This window comes from Eschrichtius robustus, chromosome 20 (genome assembly GCF_028021215.1).
Source record: "Eschrichtius robustus isolate mEscRob2 chromosome 20, mEscRob2.pri, whole genome shotgun sequence".
NCBI classification, from domain to species: domain Eukaryota; kingdom Metazoa; phylum Chordata; class Mammalia; order Artiodactyla; family Eschrichtiidae; genus Eschrichtius; species Eschrichtius robustus.
Genome location: NC_090843.1, coordinates 24,318,842 through 24,343,050, shown reverse-complemented (window position 1 = coordinate 24,343,050; position 24,209 = coordinate 24,318,842). Strand labels below are relative to the sequence as shown.

Genomic DNA, 24,209 nt, shown 5'->3' with positions numbered 1-24,209 from the left:
CCTGGCCTGGTCGCGTGTTGCCAGCATCCAGAGTTTGCCCCTTTGGCTCAAGAGTAGACTTCCTCTCACTGCCACCTGAGCCTGGCTGATGTGGCTACAGCATGGTCACGGTGTCTGAGGTGGCCAGGCGCAGGACTCGTAATTTAAGGGGGCAGATGTGCCCAAGCCTCAAGTGCAAGGGCCCCCTGTTCCTGGGTGGACAGTTAACCCTGAGAGCTTAGGACTGTCCAGGGACAGGCTTCAAGGGACCAGGAGCTGGGGAAGTCAGGACTCCCTCCCTATTCTCAGCTTAGAGATCCTTTGGCTCTACCCTTCCATGATACTGTGGAATCAAGTGTCAGAGCTTGGGGGCTTGGAGCAGCTGGCCCTGCCCCTCATTACAGAGCTGGGGAAACTGAAGGAATGGACTTGTCACGGTCACATGACAATCAGCTATGGAGTGCTGGACTGGGAAACAGGACCCTGAGGTATGGCTCCAACTTTGCCAGTGCCTGACTGTGAACATTTGGGCTTCTGGACTCCCGGTCCCTGAACTTCCTGTTGCTCATGAGCTGTGTGTACCTCCTCTGAGAACCTCAGGGTCCATGGGAGGCTCAGCTATGTTAGGTCCAAGGGATGACTCCCTGGAGGTCTCTACGAGGATACCTCAAATGACAAGGGAACTGACCACTCCTCTTCCCGACCTCAACGTCTAAACACCTTCCATCTTCCACGTTATCTTCTTGGCTCCTGAAAGCTGTTCCAGGCTGTACCCAGTATGGCTGGTGACTGGAGGTGGAGTGGGAAGAAACCAGGAAGGTTCCCAGCTCATCCTCTGAGGGTTCGCAGAGCTGAGACAAGGGAGGCAGGGTCTGAAGCCCAGAGGCTGGAGCTATAACTTCAGCTCTAGCTCAGTTACCCCAAAGACCTGGAGTTCAGGGCTATTCATTGGTGCTGTGCTAGTTTGCATCTCATTTTCATTGTATATTATTCAGGTATACTTGTCCCTGAACCTTTTATCTTAGGGGCCTGTGGGTGACCCACCTTGTTGGAAGTAGTTCAGGGAAGCCAGGAGATACCTGAGCCAAGGGTGAAAAGGTGGGGGAGGGGGACATGATTCAGGCCCCTCTGGGCCACTCGTTTACTCTACCAAGCCTTTTTTGCTAGCTTAGCTGTACAGCCTCAGTTTTTCCACCTGTGAAATGGGGAAGTAACCCATCTCTTAACTGCCTCACAAGACTGTTGTGGAGATCAAATAAGATAGGGAATGTGAAATGATTTGAGAACTTAAAACTCTCTGTTGGTGACAGGTCATGATATTCCTGGGAAGAGGAAGAAAGAGAAAGAGATATGAGGTTAGAAGGAGGTGTTAGATTTGGGAAGACCTACAAGAAAGGGCCTGGCATGGCTGTTGGGCCATGGGCTCCCACTTCAGCTGTTTGCTGGGGAATTTGTGGCTAAATCCATCCACCTCAGCCCCAGCTAAATGTGAGGGTAGGAGACCCAGGGGACCCCCGGACATGCACACACACATCACGCGCTCACACATACTGTGTACTGAGTGAGTGACTCATCTTTTCTTTGACTCTCTCTCTTACGTCTACCCACTCTGGGGTGGATTACCAACATCTCTGATCATGCTTGGGAGTTTCATGGGAAATAAATTCCAAGAGAATGAACTGTGATCAAACAGCCCAGCCATCTTGGAGCCAGACATGCCTCTAGAACAAAGAAGGTGGAAGTGTCCCTTTGCTGCACCTCATTGCCCCCTGCCTGGAGGATTACTCCGTTCTGAGCAGTGGAGTTGGGCAGCACCAGTGGTGAAGAGAGTTCACAGAGGAAGGGCCTGGGGCTGTTTGCCCTCAGGAGGTCTTGACCTGTTTGCAGAATTAGCTTTCATCTGATGGCTCCAGGAAGTTCCTGGGAGGCTGATGCGGCTTAGAAATCCAAAGGTCCTAACCAAAAAACTGGCGGAGGCAGGGCCCCTGAGGTTAGGCCGGTGGATAGGAGGCAGACACCCCTCCGCCTACTGGACACCAACCCCGACCCCCACCAGGAACGCAGTCCTCCCTGCCAGGCCAGGACCACTAGAATCCCTTCTCTCCATCCCATCTGGGGCAACAAAGCTGGTGCTAGACCACTTTGAGCCTCTGAGCCTCTGGCTTCTGGAAGAAAGATTTTGTCCCCTGTGGCCCCAGGCTGGCTTCTCCCAAGCCCTGCTGCTCCCCGACTGCCCTGGACCTGGTCTGGAGGGCTGGAGACTTAGGAAAGGAAGTGAGTCAAGGAAGTGGCATTTGGGAGGGCACTTTGCCAAGCCCTCCTGCTGGTCCCCTGACCAGGAAATGGTCTTGGAGCGTGGGGCCAGCCAGGGAGGGAGATCCCAGCGGGGCCTGCCCGCTGACCCGCCCAGGAGGCAGGCTCAGAGCACCTGAGTTGTGTCCACCCCTCCCTGGTGTGGCTGTCCCAGGGGCAACAGGTGCAGCAGGATCCTGAGAGAGGCGGGGTGAGACTTGGATGTGCCACTGCTGTGTGACGGGGCCCCTCCCCTCCCCCGCCTGGAGCTGCTCCTGTTTCCAGGGCTGGGGGGGCGGTGCTAACAGGGGCCTAACCCTGGCTTGGATTTCTCCTTCTAACTGGATACTCAGGCTTCTAGTCCAGTGGCTCCCAGAACGCCAGCTAGTCTGTTATCCCGTGATGGCAACCCTTCCCCTGAGCTCTATGAAAGGAACTGCAGCAAAGAGGTGATTTGAGGGCAGGCTGTATGGCCGAAAGATTTTTAATGTTTCAGGTGATCTGGACACATGTGTTCTCTCCCCAAGGTGGGCTGTCATGTTGGAGCCCTAACGGGGACTGGGGCTCTGGAGCTACAGGGCCTGGGTTCAAGTCCTGGCGTCAGCCCATGTGAAATGGGGCCGGTCACTTTCCAGCCACGAGTCTCAGCTGGTGTGAACATTAAATAATAATCTTGGAACGCAGTGGTGTTCAAATAAGCAAAGCTGTTGCTGGCTGGCAAGGCCCCTTTCAGAAGCAGACGCGCAGGCCAGGCTGTGAGCCAGGCCCCCACCCCCACCCCCACCCCCAGGCCCTTCCAAAAGCCGCAGTTTCAGCCACAGCACATGTGAACAGCCCCTTGCCCTTTCTGCACCTCCATTTCTGCTGAGATAAATGAACTTGTCAGTTGATCCCGTCTCCCCACCCCACAGGATTAAGGAAGTCATTACTCTTCTCGTGACAGAGGCTATCAACAAGCCTGGGGCCCCAGGGGCTGGGAAGTCCCTGAAGGCGCCGTGGCCCAGCTGGGGCAGAGAGCCCTGGGGTCCTTACTGCCCCCTGCCCCCTGCCCCCTGCTGGGGTCTGCAGGGATTTCAGTCTTGGTGCCTATGAAGGGGCCCCTGCTGTGTGGCCCATTCTGGGTGCCAGACCTTATCAGCCCCGTCCAGCTGTTTAATCACATTATTAAGGTAGCTGTTGTTGCCATGGAAACTGTGTGGGTGGCAGTGGGGGAGGGGCTGTGGGCTCAGCTCCCAGCCCAACTGGTGTTCTTCGGAATGGGAATTGGGGGCCAGTGGTTTGAGAAGGGGTCACCCATTGGGTTCTGTGGGATTGCAGGGAGTATCATGGGGTCCAGGAAATGACCTCCACCAACCATGTCATTTACACTTAGCTTTGTTTGGGTCAGAGAGCCCCTCAAGTGCCTTGGCGTCAAAGAGAGAGTATCCTGAGTTCCCAGGCATACGGCTGCAGAAGTGGGCTCTGCAGGGTGACTTTCATTTATTTGTTCACTCATTCTTTCTTTCTTTTGTTCAACAAATGCATAGGAGTGCTGTGTCTGTGCTAGGAACTGTTCTAGGCAATGGGGAATACGCTGGTCAGCAGAACTAACAAACCCGCCCTCACGGAACACATATTCCAGTGAGAGAGGACAGAAAAACGATAAACGTAAGAAATAACTCAATTATATACTATCCTAGAAAGTGATAAGGGCTATGGGGAAAATAGGACAGGCCAGCAGGGATGGGGATGCAGGAGCACGATGGGGGTTACAGTTCCAGGTTTAATTAGGAAGGTCAGGGTGGACCTCCACGAGAAGGTGAGGTCCGAGCACAAGCTTGCAGGTGACCAGGGCACGAGGCACAGCACCGCTGCCTTGAGGCAGGCACAGGCCTGACATTTGGGGACCACACTGAGGCCAGGAGGCAGGTGGGATGAGAGAGGGGAGTGGGGAAGCTGAGGCCAGGAGGCAGGTGGGATGAGAGAGGGGAGCGGGGAAGCTGAGGTCAGAGAGACAGGGGAGCAGATAATGAGGGTCTCGAGGGCCCCCTGGAGACTTTGGCTTTCACTATGAGTCAAATGAGGGGCCCTTGGCAGGTTTTAACCAGAGAAGTGACGTGGTGCATCACTAAGACGTCTGGCTTAGGTTTCATGAAGACTTGCCTCCAGCTGCTGTGCTGGAGGAGACTGCTAGGCCAGCGGCAGGCATGGAAGCAGGGAGGCCAGAGAAGGCGCGACGCCACAATCCATGTGAGAGTGTGGGGTGGAGAGAAGCAGTTGGATCCTGGATATATCAGGGAGAGCCAAATGAAGATGCCTTTTTATAGATTAAAAAGAGTCGAATATAGCCCTTTCATATCGTTCAGCCTAATAATTTGAAGGTAGAGTGGACAGGATTTGCTAAAAGGTTGGGTGTGGGCTGTGAGAGAAAGAGAAAGAATCAAGGATGACTCAGAGGATTCCGGCCTGGAGAAGGAAAGCATTGCCCTGCATCAAGGTGGGCAGGTTGGAGAAGGGGGGACGGGCAGGATTTCCGTTCTGAACATGTTGTGCGTGACGTGTCCTGTCGTCGTCCTAGCAAGCAGTCAGAGGTAAATAGCCTAAGGACACAGGCAAGGACAGGTACCCACTGTCTCCTGGAGAGGGCTCTGCCCAGCTGGGACATGCGTATCTGAAGGAAAGGAGCCCAGGCCGGATCTCCCTGTGGGTCAAAGCAATCATCTGGTCCTCCCAAGATCTCTTGATTGTTGCCACAGTGGAACTTATGAAAGCAAAACAAGGTCCCGGCAGCCTCTGCTCAGTCACCCGCTTCCTCCAGTGTTGCCCTATTTGAGTCAAGGAGCTTTGCTGTTCATTCTCCCCCACTGCGGGGAGCTGGCTGGGATGCTGTCATTACTCCCATTAGTGTGGAGACTGAGGTTCAGGGAGATGAAGTCTCCAAAGAGGCAGCCCACACTGGGTCCTCTGCATCAGGGTTTCGTTCTCCTCGGGACCACTCCCTGCCTGCCTCAGAGAGCCCTGACCCTGACCCTGACCCAGTGCAAGTGGTGATTCCTGGTTGTGTCTTTGAACTCAGGCTCCCGTCTACCTATACACACTCTCCCTTGTCTGTCAACGCACAGACCTTGACTCACAAGGTCAATCTGGGCTGCTCCTCATACCTGGTCCTGTGCTGGGAGCTGGAAGGTGTTGGGCAGGAGAGGAGAGGAATAAGAGTAGGGCCCAGTGTCTATCCTGAAGGGTTCATGTTGCTGTAGAGAGAGGATGTATTCACAGGTGCAGGTCCAAGCAGCACAGGGTGAGAGAGACCCCAGCTCGGTGCCATGAGGCCTGGGTGTCCGTCCCAGCTCCCAACTGCCAGGTGTCCTTGGACCTGTTGCCAGAGCAGGTGGAGCCTGCTTTTCCTTTTGCCTAATATTGTTTGTCGTCTTTTCTTTTGGAATAATGACCACGTAAGTGCTATAATAAAATGCTACTGAAACATAAGGGGTCTTGATCACTCTCAGCTGATAGTCACCTATCTGGCTGCTGAGAGCATACAAAATAAAGCAAGGAAAAGCCCACTGGAGGCTGGGGCACCCCAGAAATGCTTTCTGTAGGAGCTGAAGCTCAGCTTGGGCCCAGAGAGGTTGGCAGTTCACTCCAGGCCCGAAGACCAGATGGTCAGAGTTGGGGGTGGCCTTGGGCCAGCTATCTGGATGGCAACTAAGTGGATGGGATTAACAGGCTTGCCAAGCGTTAAAGCAGGGTGCAGCTGCCCCTTGACAGTGGAATGGATAAGTGCGTGGGTCCATTCATACGATGGACCATGTGCAGAAATGGGGAGGGAGAATCCCCACTCACACTCAATGCCAAGGATGACCCCCCCAAACGCAGTGCGGAGAGAAGAAGCCGGACATGAAAGATCCAGGAAATGTGTGATTTCCTTTGTAGGCAGGTCCCACATGGGCCAAATCACATGTTGTTGGAACTCAGAACAGTGTTCTCCTGGGATGAGGAGTGGCTTGGAGGGGGCACAATAGGGGCTTCTGGGGGCTGGCAATGTCCTGTTTCTTGATTCTAGTTCTAGTTACACAGGCGTGTTCAGTGTGTGAAAATTCACTGAGGTGTATACTTAAGTTGTGTGTACTTTTTCTGTAAGTATACTATACTTGGCTAAGAAGTGTTTTAAAGAGGAAAACAATATGGGCCAGAGCGTCTGTCTCCCCTCCCGTGGCACAGCCTGATCAGGCCTACAGAATAACCCGCCTCTGTGACCCAGTGCCCAGTGCTTAGCAAGAGTCTTCTGGTCCTTAGCTCGCATTGCTTGAGCGACTACTGAGTACAGGGCTCTAGAATTCAAGATGTACGCAGTACAACCTCTGCTCTCCGGGGTTTGAGTGGAACGCCCCAAAGAAGCATGTCCCTGGACCTCATGCTCCCCAGGGGCAGGGACAGGTCTGTTCCGAGTTTGCCTCCCCCTCCGCCTGGCTCATAGCAGGCCTTTATCAGAACATCATCAAGTGGAAGACATACTCCAGAAGGCGGCTCCCTCGTTAGGTGCTGACTTCAGAGCAGGAAGGGTGCTCAAGATGGGAGAGGTGGGTCCTAAGCCGGGCCCACCACCCTTCCCTGTAGTTGTTGGGATCTTGACAAGTGGAAGAAATAGGGACCAGGCTGAGCGAAGGTGTAGGAGTGAGACTCTCAGAGCAGATTTAGAGTGAAGTGAGTTTGGCAGTGGGGGACGGGAGCAGTGGGAAGGCAAGGAGGGGTGCTTGGACTTGGCTCCAGGAGGAGCAGGAGCCCCTGCAGGTCTGGGGCCATGAGGCAAGGGGCACAACACTGCCTTTCAGGAATCTTGCAGCCATGGGCAGGCGCTTTGGAGGCAGAGGGCTGACTCAGATGGGATTAAAGAGTGAGGGTAGGCTGAGGAAAGGGAAGCAGGGTGTGCAGACCACTCCATGAAATATTTTCTTAAGATGGGATAACTCAGGCACATAGATAGTTTAATAGTTCACATAGATAGATAGATAGGTAGGTAGATAGATAGATAGTTCAGTTAGATAGGCCAGTTGTGGGACTTGAATGCCATGCTTAGACTTTGTCTTCTAGTCAGTAGGAAGCCACTGAAGGTTTAGAGGCAGGGTATAAGGTTATCCTTTTGTTTATTCATTTATTCAACAAATGTTTAAGTTATTTAAGCAAATTTTTGCTGAGCACCTACTATGTGCCAGGCACTGCTCTAGGTACTTAAGATACATCAATAAATGAAATAAAGATTCTTTCCTTCAAGAAACACACATGCCAGCAGAAAGAGATGAGAGAAAACATAATAAATTTCTAAATTATGTAGCATGTTAGAAGGTGGTAGGTATAGGGAAAAGAATAAGCAGAGAAAGGTTAAGGGAGTGGATTGGGAATGCTGGGGGTAGGGTGCAAGTGAAATATTAAACAGGGTGGTCAGCCTAGGCCTCAATGAGAAAGAGAGACTTAAGGATGTCTAAGGGAGGAACGTTCCAGACAGAGCAGCCAGTGCAAAGACCCTGAGGCAGGAACATGCCTGTTATGTTCAGGAATAGCAATGAGGCCACTGGCTGGAGTGATGTAGGAGAGGCGGTGAGAGGGGTCACAGGTTGGCGGGAAGGGACGCTATGGGGGGCCTTGTAGGCTCTTGTACGATATGTAAAGTGGAGATGTCCAGTCGGCAGTTGGATTTAGAGTTGGGGATTTGGAGAGTGGTGGGGTAGAGAGATAAACTTGGGAGCCATTGGCATGTAGATGAGACTGGAAGAAAATGTAAAAAGAAATGGAGAAGAGGAAAGGACTGAGTTCCGGGGCACTCTGGTGCCAAGCAGGGGAACCAGCAAGGAGACATAGAAGGAAAGACCAGGGAGGAAGGGGAAGACCAGGAGAGTGTGGGCAGGGATCTGGGCCCATAGGGCATGGAAGGGAAGAGACTAGAACCCCGTGGAAATTGCTCGGGAAGAGGTGGGGGCCTGGGCTAGGCTGATGGCTGAGGGGCCAGGTGGGCGGGGCCTGGTGGGAGATGTTATCATCTCAGTGTTACCCTTGAAGAAACTAAGGCCCAGAGAGGTGAAGGTCAAGCGTCTTGCCTAAGGTCACACAGGTATTGAAAGGGGTAGAGCCAGTCGTAGTGAACAATATTTATATAGTCAAAAAAGTGTGAACTGTGAATGTTTATTTAACAAAAGCCTGTGATGTTTCTACACTGGAAGGTTGAGGAAGTTCAAGTGGAGAGAATGTAAGAGAGGTACAGCTTTAACTTCCAGAACAAAAGAAAATAGTGATTATCAAATAGTGGTAGATCATGTAACAATATTAAAAGCAAATTGCTTAAAAACATAGAAGTAGCTACCAGAACAAGTTAGCATATTTGAACATACTTACCCCTGGAAAGTGGAACTAGGGGTGGGGAGTGATGAGGCAGGGTACCATTTTCTTTTCATGTACCTTTAGAATTATGTGCATGTTATAACTTTGACAAAAACAAAAATGACAATTATTTAAACTGGCAGTTAGAAGGTAGAGGGTTCTATCTTCTGGTGTTAAGAGTTGTCTCTGGGTGGATGGGATTGTGGGTGAGGTTTGGGGTTTTTTTTGGCTGCCTTGGGTCTTGGTAGCTGCGTGCGGGCTTTCTCTAGTTGCGGGGAGCAGGGGCTACTCTTTGTTGCGGTGCATGGGCTTCTCATTGTGGTGGCTTCTCTAGTTGCGGAGCACGGGCTCTAGGCACACGGGCTTCAGTAGTTGCAGCACGTGGGCTCAGTAGTTGCGGCGCGCGGGCTCTCGAGTGCAGGCTCAGTAGTTGTGGCGCATGGGCTTTGTTGCTCCGCAGCATGTGGGATCTTCCTGGACCAGGGATCGAACCTGTGTCCCCTGCATTGGCAGGCGGATTCTTAACCACTGCGCCACCAGGAAAGCCCCTTTTTTTTTTTTTTTTTAGTTGTTTATATTTTATGAGCTTTCTGTAGAGACAGTCTAATACTTTGCAAGAAGGGAAAAAAAGATTAGTTCATCGGTGGCCTTGGGGGAAACAATCTTAGTAAAATATGTGTTTGAATGTGTTCCCCCATCTCTTTCCAGAAAAGTTCTTAGGTGCAAAGACAAAAAGCGGTCTTGTCTGGACTCAGTGGTTCCCTAAGACACTAGACTGTCAGTGCTAGAACCAGGACAGTTCTGTGCAAGCTGGGATGGTTGGTCACCCCAGCTTCGTTTACAAAGCTCTCTCCACATCCCCTTGCTCCTTTGAGTTCACACCCACTGAGGAGGTAGGTCGGGCAGGGATGGCCTCCCTCATTTTGAAGGAGAGGCAACTAAAGCTCAGAGAGGCTCCCTATCCCTTCCCTGGGAGAGCTTTAGAGAGAAAGTGGACTCTTCAACCATCTGCATATATTGCTTTGATAAAATTAAAACTTAATTTAAAATAAAAGAGCGGAAATCTAGAACGACAGAAAGCAGATCAGTGTTTGCCTGGGAGGGATGGGCTGCAGAGGGGCACAAAGGAACTCGTGGAATGGTGGATTATTCTATATCCTTATTGTGGTAGCAGTTTTGCAGGTGTGTACAACTGTCACTCATTGGATTGTGCACTTCAAATGGGTGCAGTTTATTGTACTTAAATTAAACATCAATTAGAGAGACAGAGAGAAAATATGAGGAAATGGGGCGCCCTTAGCCTCCTGGAAGAGCTCACACTCGGGACAATGCCTGCTGGTTTGCACACTTAGACTTTCATATTCACACACCTTCTGACCCCCAGAGCGCATGGCAGCTCTCTGGCCCAGCCCCCTCCCTGGAGCGTGAGCCCAGAGCTGCACAAGGCTGCCCCTGAATTCTTCTCTTTGTCCCCAGGACTCCAATCTGTCTGTGCACACGGACAACCCGGACTTCACTCCCTGCTTCCAGAACTCCGTGCTGGCCTGGGTCCCCTGCATCTACCTGTGGGCCGCCCTGCCCTGCTACCTGTTCTGCCTGCAGCACCGCCACCAAGGCTACATTGTTCTCTCTCGCCTCTCCAGGCTCAAGACGGTCAGGGGCTCAGGGCTCTCCTGCGGGTGGGACCAGGACCTAGGAGATTCTCCTTTTAATGGGTCCCTTTCCCCACCCTCAGTGACTGGTCTGGGTTCCCCAGCCTCACCCTCCCTGTGCTCAGGGCCATGGCAGCCTGCCAGCTGGGTCTGCAGCCCAGTGAGATAATCTCTGCTTGGGGAAGTTCAATCAAGTTCTCCAGCAATGCTCTCCCCACCCTGGAGAAGCTTCTGGCCAGTGCCCAGCCCAGCCCTTGGGGGCAAGCCTGGGCAGGTCTGTTGGTTTCAGGAGCAAAGGCTCCTCCCCAGTGGGGACCATCCCTTTCTTTGGGAATGGAGTCCCTAACATATGCCCTGTTCATAGGCCTTGGGCGTCCTGCTGTGGTGCGTCTCCTGGACTGACCTCTTCTACTCCTTCCATGGCCTGGTCCACGGTTGGGCCCCTGCCCCCATCTTCTTTGTCACCCCCTTGGTGGTGGGGGTCACCATGGTCAGTGTGGGACCAGGGAATCTGGATTGGGGAGGATCTCCAGTGGGTTGTGGGATTGTGGTGGGGGAACCATGGGCTCTGAGGAGAAGGCTGGACACCTTAGGAGTGGGTAACCCCAGAAACATCTGGCCATGTGGCATGGGGAGGAATGGAGGCAGGTCCAGATGTGTGTGCTCTGGCCCAGCCTCTCCCGCCCTCCCTGCACAGCTGCTGGCCACCCTACTGATCCAGTATGAGCGGCTGCAGGGGGTTCGGTCTTCGGGGGTCCTCATCATCTTCTGGTTCCTGTGTGCGGTCTGTGGCATCATCCCCTTCCGTTCCAAGATCCTTTCAGCTTTGGCACAGGTACGCGGAAGAGAGGAACCTGCCAGGTCCAGTGCTGTCTAGGGATTGTCCCCAGAGCTCTAGGTCACTGCTGGGTCCCAGGCTCCTCCCTTCTGCCCCTCCCCAGCTCCCAGGACCTCCTCTGCTGTTCAGTCCTTTTTGTGTCATTCCCTACTTGTTGCATCTCTGCTGAGAAGCAGACTGGTGAGCGGGGTGAGGGCCAGTGTAACCCGGGGGAATGCAGCAAGATGCGGCCATTGTTGGCTGTTCGTGGGAACGTAGCAGCTACCACCAAGTGCAATGTCTGTTCAGTGAGAGCAGGTGCGCAGACATGAACAGTTCTGGCTTTCCTGGAATCCTGTTGTCTTGTTCTCCCCTTTTTCCCCACCTCCCTCAGTTCCTGGCCTTCCTCTTGATCTTCAGTGGTGGGCGGGGGCGGTTGGAACACTGGGGATCAATCTAGTGTCTCCCTATTTCTCCATCTCAAGCGGAGGCAATCAAGGATATTCATAAGAGCACAGGCTGGGAACAACCCACTTACTCTTTGTGATCTTGGGCAAATTCCTGAACCAAGAGTCCCATTTCCTCAATTGCAAACTGAGTATCATAAGATTTCCTACCTGTTAGGGAGGGTTAGACAAGGTGATGTAGATGAGCAGGGCAAGCCTCCACAGAACAGTGGACCCCCTGTGACCTTTCCCGTCTCTCAGAAGCCTCTGGGCAGGGGGACCCAGGTACCCACTTTTGCTGACTTCTACCCCAGAGGGGTCTGGTGCCCCAAAGGACTCCTTGGGGCAAGGACTGCAGGCCCAGGGCTTCCCAAGCTCTGATGCTGCTCTCCTTTCTCCCCCAGGGCAAGATCTCAGACCCCTTCCGCTTCACCACCTTCTATATCTACTTTGCCCTGGTGCTCTCTGCCCTCATCCTCTCCTGCTTCAGGGAGAAGCCACCGTTTTTCTCCCCCAAGAATATCGACCCCGTGAGTCTTAATGGAGGTGGGTGGTAGTGGGGGTGCCACAGCCCACTCCTCAGCCCAGCCCTCACCAGCATCCCCCATCCCTTCCAGTTCATTCCATCTTCATGTCACCTCCACAGTGTGCAAACTAGGGCTTGCACACTGAGCAGGAGTGCTTCCTAGGAGCAGGAAGGAGCGAGGCACCCTCCTCCCTCTGCTCTGCCTTGAGAGGGTGGTGTGCACTCCTGATTTCCCCTGCCCCACTCTTGCACCTTCTAGAACCCCTGCCCTGAGGCCGGAGCTGGCTTCCTCTCCCGCCTGTCTTTCTGGTGGTTTACAAAGTGAGTTGGCTCTTCCCCAAGCCTGGGGGCCCGGGGGAGGGGGAATGGGGATGGATAGTTGGGGAATGAGAAAGAGGAAAGGGAGCAGGCCAGGAGTTCAGGGGCCTGAGGAGCTGTGAACCCCAGCGGGCATGGGGCAGGCGAGGGTGGGGAAACCTGTCTGTTTGGGCTGGGGGCTGAGTACAGAGGCCCAGTTCTGATCCCAGGGCACAGGCCAGACCTGTGTCTGGCAGGCCTTGGGGACAGGCCTAGGGTCCTAGAGGGAGACCATAATTAGTTCCCAGCTATTTGGTCAGGGATAAGCTTGCAGCTGCCATTTCCGTGGGCGCCCCTCAGAGCAGCTAGAGCAGGAGGATTGTGTCTGTGACCTGGGTGACAGCTCATTAACCATATTGTACTGAGGAGGGTCCTCGGGCTGGGGCTCCATCCAGCAGGCCTTGTCATCCCCCAGGGCCGCAGCCAGCGTGGATTTTGTCATCAGGGCCCAGGAGTCAATGGGGCATCTGGGAAGGAGTGAGAAAGGGCTGGAAGTAGGAACTTGGGGTGGGAGGCAGTGACGCCCATCCTGCTCACTGTGGGAATAAAGGAACACTTTCCTTGGCCACAGCTCCCTGGGGACATCCTCCTCTCTGGAGACCCTTGTCCCCAGGCTGCTGAACTCTGACCCAGGGTGGTGCTGCCCGTCCGCTCCAGGTTGGCCATCCTCGGCTACCGGCGGCCCTTGGAGGAGTGGGACCTCTGGTGCCTGAACAAGGAGGACCGCTCCCACGTGGTGGTGCAGAGGCTGCTGCAGGAGAGGAAGAAGCAGCAAGAGCGGGCAGCGCGGTGAGGCCCCCCTCCTCCCCCGTCCCCGCGCCCCCCCCAACCCCCACCCCTCCATACAGCCCAGGTCTCCTGCAGGCGAAGCTGGTAGACCCAGGAGATCACATGGCTGGGCGTGGGGAGAAGAGCAGGTGCAGGTGGTCCTGGGGTGGGCAGCTCAGGCCTGGGTCACCTCTCCCAACGCTACTGATGCTGGAGAATGGCTGACACTTTCGTAGCACTTACTCTGTCCCAGGCATTGTCCTTATCGTGCAGACTAACTCGGTTACTCTCCGACAGCTACTGTGCAGGTTCTATTGCCTTTGTGTTCCAGATGAGGTCACTGAGGCACAGAGGTTTGATGATGCACCCAAGGTCCCCTAGTTGGTGGTGGCAAAGCCAGAATCCACACCCAGCCGTCTGGGCCCACAGCACTCACCACTGCACTGCCCTGCCTGACTTGAAGGGTAGATTCCAGGGACTTCCCTCAGGAGGGGAAGGGGCCGGGGGAGGAAGGTTGAGGCCAGCGCCCCCTCTCAATCATGCTTCCTGCATGGAGGCAGGGGCTGGAAGAGATGACCCTCTGGCCAAGGGCCTGCCCACTGGCAGCCTGTCTCTGACCGACTACACAGCCGAGAAAGCTGAGGCTCTGAGTCCTCCTTCTTCACCCCCCGCCCCCCCAGGACCGAAACCCCTTCCACCCACAACCTGGGGCCCAGAAATCCCATGCTGGTTCCGCCTGAGCCTCTGATGGCCCACTGGCTGTGAAGGAACCAGGGACATGGACTTGGTCAGCAGTGTCTTGGGCTCATGGCTTGGAGCCTCTGGAAGACCTAAAGGCCCCCAGTCTGCCTGCTGCACCCCCTCTCTGTCCCTCCATGCCACCTCCACTCCCTCCCTGCTCAGCTTGCCAGTGACTAGACCACTAGCCAGCCCTGCCCATGTCTCCCTTCTTGTCAGCGTCCTCCCTGGAGCCAGCCCTGGGGAGGCATGGAGAGGGCCACAGGTTGGGAATTACTGGGTGTATAGTCCTTGAGGAGCAGTTAAGGCACCCCTGCATATATCCTCTAGCACCTGAAGGCACTTGGGGATTCTCAGCTGGAAAGTCTCACTGTCCTTCCCCCTCCCAGTTCTGAGAGCCAAGAAAGCAGCTCCCCCTCCTACCTGCTCCTCGCCAGCCCCTTGGCTTTACGGGGCCCATGTGCCCATTCCTACCCACTGCTCCTTCCTCCCCGGACCAGACACCAGGCTGCGGAGGCTTCTGGGAAGAGACTGTCCAGTGAGGGTGAGGTGCTGCTGGGGGGCCGGCCGCAGGCCCGGGAGCCCCCCTTCCTGCGGGCCCTGATGGCCACCTTTGGCTCCAGCTTCCTCCTCAGCATGTGCTTCAAGCTGATCCAGGACCTGCTGTCCTTCATCAACCCACAGCTGCTCAGGTCTGTCCATGCTCCCTCCCACGCAGCCCTTCCTGGGAAAAGGGGCTGGCTGGCTGGCTGGCCGGCCTCGGGGACAATGTGTAGAGAAAAGAGCCCCAGACCAGGAACCGAAGGGGCTATCCCCACTTTCTGTGTGACCTTTGGCAAGTGGCAGAGCCTCTGCACCTCATTTCCCCGTTCACATCCAACTTATCTGGACCAAGTACAACTGCCAGGTACCCTGATGTATACGTTAACATACATTCTCTCTTTAAATCCTCCTGACAATCCTACAGAGAGGTGCCCTTTTCCCGTTTTACAAACAAGGAAGCAGAAAAATGAAAAACAATTTAAAAAAATGAGGAAACAGGAACTCAGAGAGGTGAAGTGACTTGGCCAAGGGTACACAGCTGGTAAAGATGGATTTGAGTCCAGGGCTCTGAACTCCATCTACGGTGCTCTTTCCAGATGATAGGCTCCGCCATCTATCACGTGAATGGCTTGGGCTAGAAAGAGCTCTCAAATGAGGGGATGGAAAGGAGCTAGCAGCTGAGTCCTCAATCCTTTGACCCTCCAATCATGCATTTGTGCATTCATTCCTTCAGTGAACATATTTTGAGCCCCCAGGGTCCCAGAATGGTGCCAGACACTAGGTATACAAAGATAACTAAGATATGGTCTTAAAGTCTTGTGGGAGAAACCAAAGTGTAAATCTATTAGAGCACAGTGTGGGCGGAGGTGTACTTAGGTGTCTGAAAAACCCCCAGAGGAGCAAGGAAGCCAGCCTGGGAAGGGGCAGGGTACACTTGCCAGCCAGAGAGGTTATCAAGTTTGGAAGGACAGGCAATTGGCTAACTAGGTGAGGAAGGAGGGGAAGGTGCAAAGTCACAGAGGCCTGAAACAGCATGACTCAGGAACTCCAGGTACTTCTGAATGCTAGAGGGGGGGTGACCAAAGGGAGGGGCAGAACAACAAAGGGAGAGAGGGAGAGCTAAGGAAATCCTTGAAAGATTTGAAGCCAGGGAGGGGTGTCTGGTTTGCATTCTGGAAGGATCCCCTGCCAGTAGTGTGGGGGAGGCAGGGCAGGGTGGCCAGACGGAAGTGGTCCAACCAGGTCCAAGGAAAGTCCAGGTCAAGAATGAGACAGGATTCAGGAGCTACTCTCTGGAAATGAGTGTTGGTGCCAGGGAGGCGGGGGGGTGGGAAAGGTGACCTGGGTTCTGGCCTGGGTAGCTGGAGGATGATGGATCTTTTGCTGAGATGGTGAACTCAGCAGGAAGAGAGACCTGGGCCCTGGGCAAGGTGGTGAGGGGCATCTTGGCCATTTTGGGCCTGAGTTGCTGGTGGCCCCCAAGGGGAGATTCCCAGCTAGCTGGAGATCACATTTGCAGAGCCATCGGGTGGAAGCCCAGCGTCCCATATCTGTGGCTAACCTCTCCCAGAGAGCCCGTGCAGAGGCCTCAGACAGAGCCCTAGGGCATTCTGACAGGTATGGGTGAGCAGAAGACTAGCGTGGAGGGGACGAAGTTGGGAAAACAACCCAGATTGTGGAGCAGGGCACAGAGAACCCTTCCGGGGGAAGGCGTGGCCTCCAGTGAAGCAAGTTGACCAGTAAAATAGAGCCTGAGGAAGGCAACGTGGAGTTTGTTGGTGACTTTGCCAAGAACAGAGGCTGCGTGCGACACAGGGGAAGGGCCTGAGAACAGGGTTTCTGCAGTGGAGACGGGGCCAGTGGAGGTCTAGAAACTTCCTATAAAGGTTTTTAGTTTTCTAGGGTAACAGAGTACCACAGACTGGGTGGCTGACAACAGAAATGTATTCTTCACAGTTCTGGAAGCCAGAGGTCTGAAATCAAAGTGTCGGTGGGTAGGTTCCTTCTAGAGGCTCTGAGTGAGAATCTGTTCCACGCCTCCCAGGTTCTGGTGTGCTGGCAGTCCTTGGCATTCCTCGGCTTGGAGACTCATTGCTCCAATCTCTGCCTCCATCTTTGCATGGCATCCTCCCGTGTGTGTGTCTGTCTGTCTGTCGGCATCTGTGTCTCTGTGTGCAAATCTCCCTCTCTTTTCTCTTATAAAGACTCCAGTCACTGGATTATGGGCCACCCTACTCCAATATGACCTTATCTTAACTTGATCATGTCTGCAAAGACCCTGTTTCCAAATAAGGTCACATTCACAGGTACCAGGGGTTATGACTTGAAATGTCTTTTGGGGACTTACACCCAACCCACAGCAGAAGAAGCCTGGCCATGACCATGGAGGTTGCTCCATGGGGTCAAGGGGAGGTTTGTCCTAACATGGAAGAGACTTGGTCATGTCAGTCGGCCAAGGCACAGAGCTGCCAGTGGAGAGGAGGATACTGAAGACCGGGAGAAAGGGGGCCAACGACGAAACGGGTTCCTGAGGAGGCAGGTGGGATCCAGGGCTTGGGGGGCAGGACCCGGCGTGGAAAGTTGAAAGGGCACCTCCTGTCCTGAGGCAGGACAAAAGGAAGAGGGTTTGCAGGGAAGTTTGCAGGTGGCAGGGAGTTCTCGATGGGAAGATTTAAGTGGGCAGCTGCTGAGAGAAGTGGGGAGTGAGGACAGGTAAGAGGATAAGAGGTGGAAAGGACTGCGGGAGAGAAAGTAGATTAGGGCCCTGGAGAAGGTCACCGGGCAGCGTTGGAGGCCACTGATATTGAAGAGGATGGATTTGAGGGGCGAGAGTCTGTGTGGTCAGGCAGTGGACTTCAGAGCCCTCGGCAGCCCAGAAGAAGGTGCAGGAAAGTCTAATCAATGGACGTGTTGCACTGCTTCCTGCCACATGGTCCAAGGAGGCCAGAAAGGCAGGCCGGTGAGGCAGGTGGCCAGAGGGTGATAAAGGGGTGGGTGGCGGGGGGCCATGGTAGGTAGGAAAGGAGGTGCAGGCAGAAAGGAGTAAGGATGGAGGGCTTGAGGCAGCTCTGTGCCAAGTCCCCCTGGTCTGGGTGGGGGTGTGGAGGGCCAGCAGCCTCCACCTGAGAGGTTTCAGAGGCAGGGGCAGAGTGGAGGCTGAGGGGAAAGGGGAGGGCCGCAGTAGAGGGAGCAGACTGGGGGAGCCCTGCCCACCCTCATGCCTCTCTCCTCACCTTGCAGCGTCCTGATCAGATTTATTTCAAACCCCACGGCCCCCACCTGGTGGGGCTTTCTGGTGGCCGGGCTGATGTTCGTGTGCTCCGTGATGCAGACTCTGATCTTACACCAGTATTACCACTGCATCTTTGTGATGGGGTTGAGGTTTCGCACAGGCATCATAGGTGTCATCTATAGGAAGGTCAGCTGGAGCAGGGCATGGGGGGCTGGGGAGGCCCCTGGGGAGCTTTGGAGAGACTCGCGGGCCCAGTCCATCACCCCGCTGTCCACCTGCAGGCTCTGGTCATCACCAATTCAGTCAAACGTGAGTCCACTGTGGGAGAAATTGTTAACCTCATGTCAGTGGACGCCCAGCGCTTCATGGATGTTGTCCCCTTCATCAACCTGCTGTGGTCAGCACCCCTGCAGATCATCCTGGCAGTGTACTTCCTCTGGCAGGTGACTCTTCTTTTTTTTTTTTTTTTTTTTAATATATTTATTTATTTATCTATTTGGCTCTGTTTGGTCTTCGTTGCTGCGCGCGGGCTTTCTCTAGTTGCAGCGAGCGGGAGCTACTCTTCCTTGCAGTGCGCGGGCTTCTCACTGCGGTGGCTTCTCTTGTTGCGGAGCACGGGCTCTAGGTGCACGCGCTCTAGGCGCACGGGCTTCAGTAGTTGTGGCTCACGGACTCAGTAGTTGTGGCTTTCAGGCTCTAGAGTGCAGGCCTAGTAGTTGTGGCTCATGAGCTTAGTTGCTCTGTGGCATGTGGGAATCTTCCTGGACCAGGGCTCGAACCCGTGTCCCCTGCATTGGCAGGCGGATTCCTAACCACTGCGCCACCAGGGAAGCCCTGGCAGGTGACTCTTGAACCCTGATCTCTGCCCCCTTCCTCTGACCTTCTCCTTCCTTCAGATGGGACAAGAGAGGGTTATTCTGGGTCAGCAGAGGGGTGGGGGACAGGACTGTGAGGATGCTGGTGTCTGCAATCAAGTCTTTCTAGCCTGTGTGATAATCCTTCTCACAGAACCCAGGGGAGGGAAGAGGGGCTTGGAGGCAAGGTGGGTGTGACTCTGACTGTCATTGCCTGTCTGTATTTGCCTTCCTGTGTGTCTGGACACCCTTCTGTGTCTGCCTGTTTGTCCCTATCTCTTGTCATTATCTGATGGCTGGCTGTTTTTGCAAATGTTTTCGTCATTTCGGCTTTATCTGTATGTCTGCTTTTTGCCATCCATCTGTTTGGCTGACCACTATCTTTTGCTTCTTGCCCGTCCCTGCATTTCAGGTCAATAGGCCTCTGTCTGCTGGGTTCTGTCTATATACTCTGTCTGTCTGTCTAGTGTATCTATTGTGCCTCCTCAGAACCTGGGTCCCTCTGTCCTGGCTGGAGTCGCTCTCATGGTCTTGCTGATCCCGCTCAATGGAGCCGTGGCTGTGAAAATGCGTGCGTTCCAGGTGGGTGCCAGCAACTGCGCTGCTCCTGCCTGGAGCCTTGGCCAGGTACCTGGCGGAGGGCAGTCACTAACCTGGGCCTTACCAACTACCTCGCTCACTGAGTACGGATGGCTCCAAGCCACTTTCACAGGCCTTAGCTTACTCTAGCCCCCAACCCTGAGAGGGTTTTAGAAAAATTCTCGTTTTGCAGCTGAGGAACCAAGGCCCAGAGAGATGATAGCAATCTAGAATCAGGCAGAGCTGGGATTCAAACTTGCCTCTTCTGGTCTAATGAGAGTTTCTCCACCACCCTGTAATGAGTGTAAACAGCCAGTCATTCAGTCCTTTATTTGCAAACATTTATTGATGTCTTCCCTAGCTTCCCACTGTACATAGAATAAATGACAAATTCCCTACCACCACCCACCAGGCCCCTGCTCACCTTTCAAGCCCTCACCCCCTGGGATATGGCCAAGTTTCAGCCAGTATGGCCCTTCTTTTCTCCAAATCAGCAAGCTCTGAATACCTCTGGGCTACCATACATACTGTTCCCTGGAGTGTGCTTCACCCTTCCTTCCTTGCCCAGTTCCCTCCCTTCCTTCACCTCCCAGCATAAACTCTGATTTCCCAGTCCCTACCCCATTATTCTCTCCCAGAATCCTGTAACTCCCATCGGAGTCTGCATAATAATTTATTAAGCATTTATTCAGGCGGTTGTTTGTTTCCTGTCTACCTCACCTATCAGACTGTCAGCTTCATGATGGCCAGGGCCTTGAGTTGTTCATCATTATCTGCTCCACATCTAGCACATGGCCTGACACATAATAGGCACTCAATAAATTGGGGTGAATGAATAGATTGATTTGGCATGCTGCACCCTGGGTTAGGGACTGGGGAACAAAGAAGAATAAGGGATCTATTCCCTCAGGCTCACATCGAGTTGAGGCAACATACGTGCACAGGGTCCCCTATGAGAACGTGCCTTAGAAACCCAGGGAAGGGGCAGAGGGTGCTGCCTGCGAGGGTCAGTGATGGGGCACTGAGGTTGGAGCTGGATTTTGTGCAGCAGAGAAGAGAGTAGGTCGGACCGGGCATTCCAGGCTGGGGTGCAGCACAGGCTGGCAGGGAGGAGCGGTGAGCAGTCCGGCTGCCATGTGTGTGAGTGCAGGGAAGGTGTGAGCCCCTGTGGGTAGAGGTCTGGGGAGGGGCTCGGGGTGCGCACTTTCCACACTCTCCATAGGTAGAGCAAATGAAATTCAAGGACTCACGCATCAAGCTGATGAGCGAGATCCTGGGTGGCATCAAGGTGCTGAAGCTGTATGCCTGGGAGCCCAGCTTCTTGAAGCAGGTGGAGGACATCCGGCAGGATGAGCTCCGGCTGATGCGCCAGGCTGCCTACCTCCATGCCACGTCCACTTTCATCTGGATCTGCACCCCCTTCCTGGTGAGGCTCCCCTGCCTGGGCTGGCGTCCCGCCTCCTGCCTGGCCAGCCTGGGCCTCTGGACCCTGCAGGCGCCACCCTGACACCCATCCCCACCACTGCCCAGGTGACCCTGACCACCCTCGGGATGTACGTGTCCGTGGATAAGAACAACGTGCTGGATGCTGAGAAGGCCTTTGTGTCCGTGTCCCTGTTCAACATCTTAAAAATTCCCCTCAACATGCTGCCCCAGTTAATCAGCAACCTGGCCCAGGTAATGCTGGATAGGGCCGGGGGTTCTGCTGGAGTTTGGGCAGGTAGATGGGGTCACTCAGGGTCAGGGGGTAATCAGGGAGAGTTACTGGAATCGGGGGAGGGCCATTTGGCATTATGAAGAATTGTTCCAAGTTGAATGAGGTCATTAGAGTCAGGGGCCATTTGGAGTCAGTGGAAGTCAGGTAAGGTCCTTGGAAACCCAAGTTCTGGAGACAGCCTCCTCTTACCAACCTGGACCCTGTCTTTGGCCGTGGGAGCCAGCCAAGACTCAGTCATGGGAGGGGCCCTAGCACCAGCCTCTGGACCCTCAGGGGGCCCAGCCTCACCCAGGAAGTTGGGGGCCAGCAAGGGTAAGAGGAGATGGTACAGGAAAAGCACAGCTTCCAGGGCTGACCCGCACCCTTCTGCATGCAGACCAGTGTGTCTCTGAAACGGATCCAGCATTTCCTGAGCCAAGATGAACTTGACTCCCAGTGTGTGGAAAGAAAGACCATCACCCCAGGTCCAGACAGCCTCTACCTGGGCTGCCCTTGCCCCAGCCACTGCTCCAGAAAATTCTCTGTTCCAAGCTTTTAACTTCTCTCTTGTGACCCCCTTTTCTTCATCCTCTTTTCGTATCTGCTCTCACTCTGTGCCCGCCTTCTTCCTCTTCTGGCTCTTTACTTTCCTCTCGTCATCCCTCTCCAGGCCTCCCCCACCACCTTCCTTCCCTAGGGCTCCCCCTGCTCCTCCCCAGGACTTCCTGTCTCCTCTCCCTCCCCCCGTCCCAAGATTCCCTGCCCTCCCGCTAGGGCTCCCCACACCCCTCCCCACCCAGGGATCCTCCTCCCCTTGCCCTGGGCCCCCTGACGCTGTACACCTCTGTCCTCCCAGGCTATACTGTCACCATACACAATGGCACCTTCACCTGGTCCCAGAACCTACCACCCACCCTGCACAGGTACCAGCTTCCCCTTCCCTTCTCAGCTGCCTAAAGTGAGCCAAAGGTCAGATCAGTAGTGGAACCCAACCCCACTCTCACGCTTCAGTCTTTGGCCTGAGAAGCAGGAAGAGCCTCAGCTTGCCAGGGTGGTGTCTGAAAGGGAGGAGGGCTTGGGTCTCCAGGTGGAAGGTGGGGGACCAAAACCCTGATTCCTCCTCTGACTGGGCTACTTGTCTTCTTGCCCCCAGCCTAGATATCCAGGTGCCAAAAGGGGCACTCGTGGCTGTGGTGGGGCCTGTGGGTTGTGGGAAGTCCTCCCTGTTGTCTGCCCTGCTGGGAGAGATGGAGAAGCTGGAAGGCAAGGTGTATATGAAGGTGAGAGGGGCAGGGACTTCTGGGAAGGGAAGCTTGGCCAGGCCTTGGGCAAACCCCGAGGTAACCTTCTCCTTTGGCCAGGGCTCCGTGGCCTACGTGCCCCAGCAGGCGTGGATCCAGAACTGCACTCTTCAGGAAAACGTGCTGTTTGGCCAAGCCCTGGACCCCAAGCGGTACCGACAGGCTCTGGAGGCCTGTGCCCTGCTAGCTGACCTGGAGGTGCTGCCTGGTGGGGGCAAGACAGAGATCGGAGAGAAGGTACAGCCTCCTCTTTCATCCTCTGGGGAGCTAGCACATACAGCTGCCCACCTCAATCCAGCCCAGGTCCAGATATGCATTCATTCATTCATTCACACATTCATGTAGTATCATGCCTAGCTGTGTGCTAGGCACTGGTGAAACAGAGCTATTACTGGGGGAAACTGACTTGTAAACAGGTAGGGGCTGTAGCATGTGCTGGGGGCCAGGCTGAAGGCCTGTGCAGGGTACTGGAAGGCAGTAACGGGGGTAGTCTGCATAAGGAAAAGCATCACTTTTGAGCTGAATCTTAATAGCCAAGGAAGAAGCTCTCATCATTCATCAGATTTTATTACATACCTACTATATGCCAGGCAATATTATGCAGTAGTAAATACACCAGACTAAAATCTCTGCCTTCATATAGCTTACATTCTACTGGGGGAAAGAGATGATAGCAAGATAAATCAGTAAAATATATAATATCAGATAAATGCTAAGGGGAAAGAATGAAACAGGGAAGGGATATAGGAATATGTGCAGGGTTGTATTGTTAGTGTGCTTTGGGAAAACCTCGCTGAGAATCGGAGACTTGACCAAAGTGAGGGAGTGGTCCGTATCTTCGAACATGCAGCCCTGTCTGGGACATTTGAGGCAGAGAGAGCAGTAAGTGCAAAGGCCCTGAGGCAGGAGTGTGATTGGGGCATTTAAGGACCAGCAAGAAGAACAATGTGGATGGAGTGGAATGAGCAGGGATGAGGAGGAGGAGATGCGGTCAGTGAGGTGTCCAGGCAACCAGGTCACATTGGGCCTTGGAGACCACTGTAAGAACTGTGGCTTTTACCAAGTGACGGAAAGCCTTTGAAGGTGTGAGCCGAGGGATGGTGGGTGGACTGGCATTTCTGTACAATTTGGTGTGACTGGAGGTTAGAAGGGGTGTGGAAGAAACAGGGTAAGGTAGAGCCTTGAAGACTTTGATTAAGGTTTTGGCCTTTACCCTAAAAACCATGGGACATCAGTGAAAGTTTTTAGTTTTTAATTAATTTATTAATTTTTAACAGTCGCAAAATATACATAACATAAATCTTTAACTTAGAAATCCTTTTAGAAATCCTTTTACGTATATAGGTCAGTAGTGTTAAGTACATTCACATTGTTGTACAGCCAATCTCCAGAACTCTTTTTATCTTGCAAAACTAAAACTCTGTACCCATTAAACAGCAACTTTTACTTATCCATTCACCCATCAATGGACACTTGGGTTGCTTCCACCTTTTAGCTATTGTGACTAATGCTGCTATGAACATGGGTGTGCAAAGATCTTTTCAAGACCCTACTTTCAATTCTTTTTAGTACATACCCAGAAGTGGAATTGCTAAATCATAATTCTATTTTTTTTTATTTTTTGAGGAACTGCCATACTGTTTTCCATAATGGCTGCACCATTTTACATTCCCACCAACGGTACACAAGGTCTCCAACTTCTACACATTCTGGACAACACTTGTTTTCTGGGGCGGTTGTTTGGTTTTTTGTTTTTGTTTTTTGGTAGTAGTCATCCTAATGGATGTGAGGTGGTATCTCATTTAGGTTTTGATTTGCATTTCCCAGTGATTAGTAATGTTGAGCATCTTTTCATGTGTCTGTTGGTAGTTTGTGTATCTTCTCTGGAGAAATGTCTGTTCAAGTCCTTTGCCCACATTTTATTCAAGTTGTTTGGTTTTTTGTTGTTGAGTTGTAAGAGTTCTTTATACATACTAGATATTAACCCCCTATCAGATATATGAGTTGCAAATATTTTCTCCTATTCTGAAGGTTGCCTTTTCACTCTGCTGATTGTGTCCTTTGATGCACAGAAGTTT

The 24,209-nt window shown here is 53.5% G+C and overlaps 1 protein-coding gene across 8 annotated transcripts in view; it reads left to right on the top strand.

Moving 5' to 3' along the window:
- Nucleotides 1-24,209, top strand: part of ABCC3 (ATP binding cassette subfamily C member 3) — a 42,716-nt gene that overhangs the window by 1,389 nt on the left and 17,118 nt on the right. For 5 of the 8 annotated variants that reach the window (XR_011071900.1, XM_068530395.1, XM_068530394.1 and 2 more), the window contains exons 2-17: nucleotides 10,099-10,275; nucleotides 10,639-10,764; nucleotides 10,972-11,109; nucleotides 11,942-12,067; nucleotides 12,323-12,384; nucleotides 13,078-13,209; nucleotides 14,427-14,618; nucleotides 17,710-17,887; nucleotides 17,983-18,144; nucleotides 19,045-19,137; nucleotides 20,357-20,560; nucleotides 20,665-20,811; nucleotides 21,228-21,315; nucleotides 21,687-21,753; nucleotides 21,984-22,110; nucleotides 22,192-22,368. Coding sequence is in view for 7 of the 8 variants with exons in the window: in XM_068530395.1 (XP_068386496.1) it covers nucleotides 10,099-10,275; nucleotides 10,639-10,764; nucleotides 10,972-11,109; nucleotides 11,942-12,067; nucleotides 12,323-12,384; nucleotides 13,078-13,209; nucleotides 14,427-14,618; nucleotides 17,710-17,887; nucleotides 17,983-18,144; nucleotides 19,045-19,137; nucleotides 20,357-20,560; nucleotides 20,665-20,811; nucleotides 21,228-21,315; nucleotides 21,687-21,753; nucleotides 21,984-22,110; nucleotides 22,192-22,368 (2,196 nt within the window). In the remaining variant the exon portion in view is untranslated. Of the gene's footprint in view, nucleotides 1-10,098; nucleotides 10,276-10,638; nucleotides 10,765-10,971; nucleotides 11,110-11,941; nucleotides 12,068-12,322; nucleotides 12,385-13,077; nucleotides 13,210-14,426; nucleotides 14,619-17,709; nucleotides 17,888-17,982; nucleotides 18,145-19,044; nucleotides 19,138-20,356; nucleotides 20,561-20,664; nucleotides 20,812-21,227; nucleotides 21,316-21,686; nucleotides 21,754-21,983; nucleotides 22,111-22,191; nucleotides 22,369-24,209 lie in introns of those variants that run through there. The other 3 variants (XM_068530399.1, XM_068530396.1, XM_068530398.1) reach the window with 3 other exon arrangements.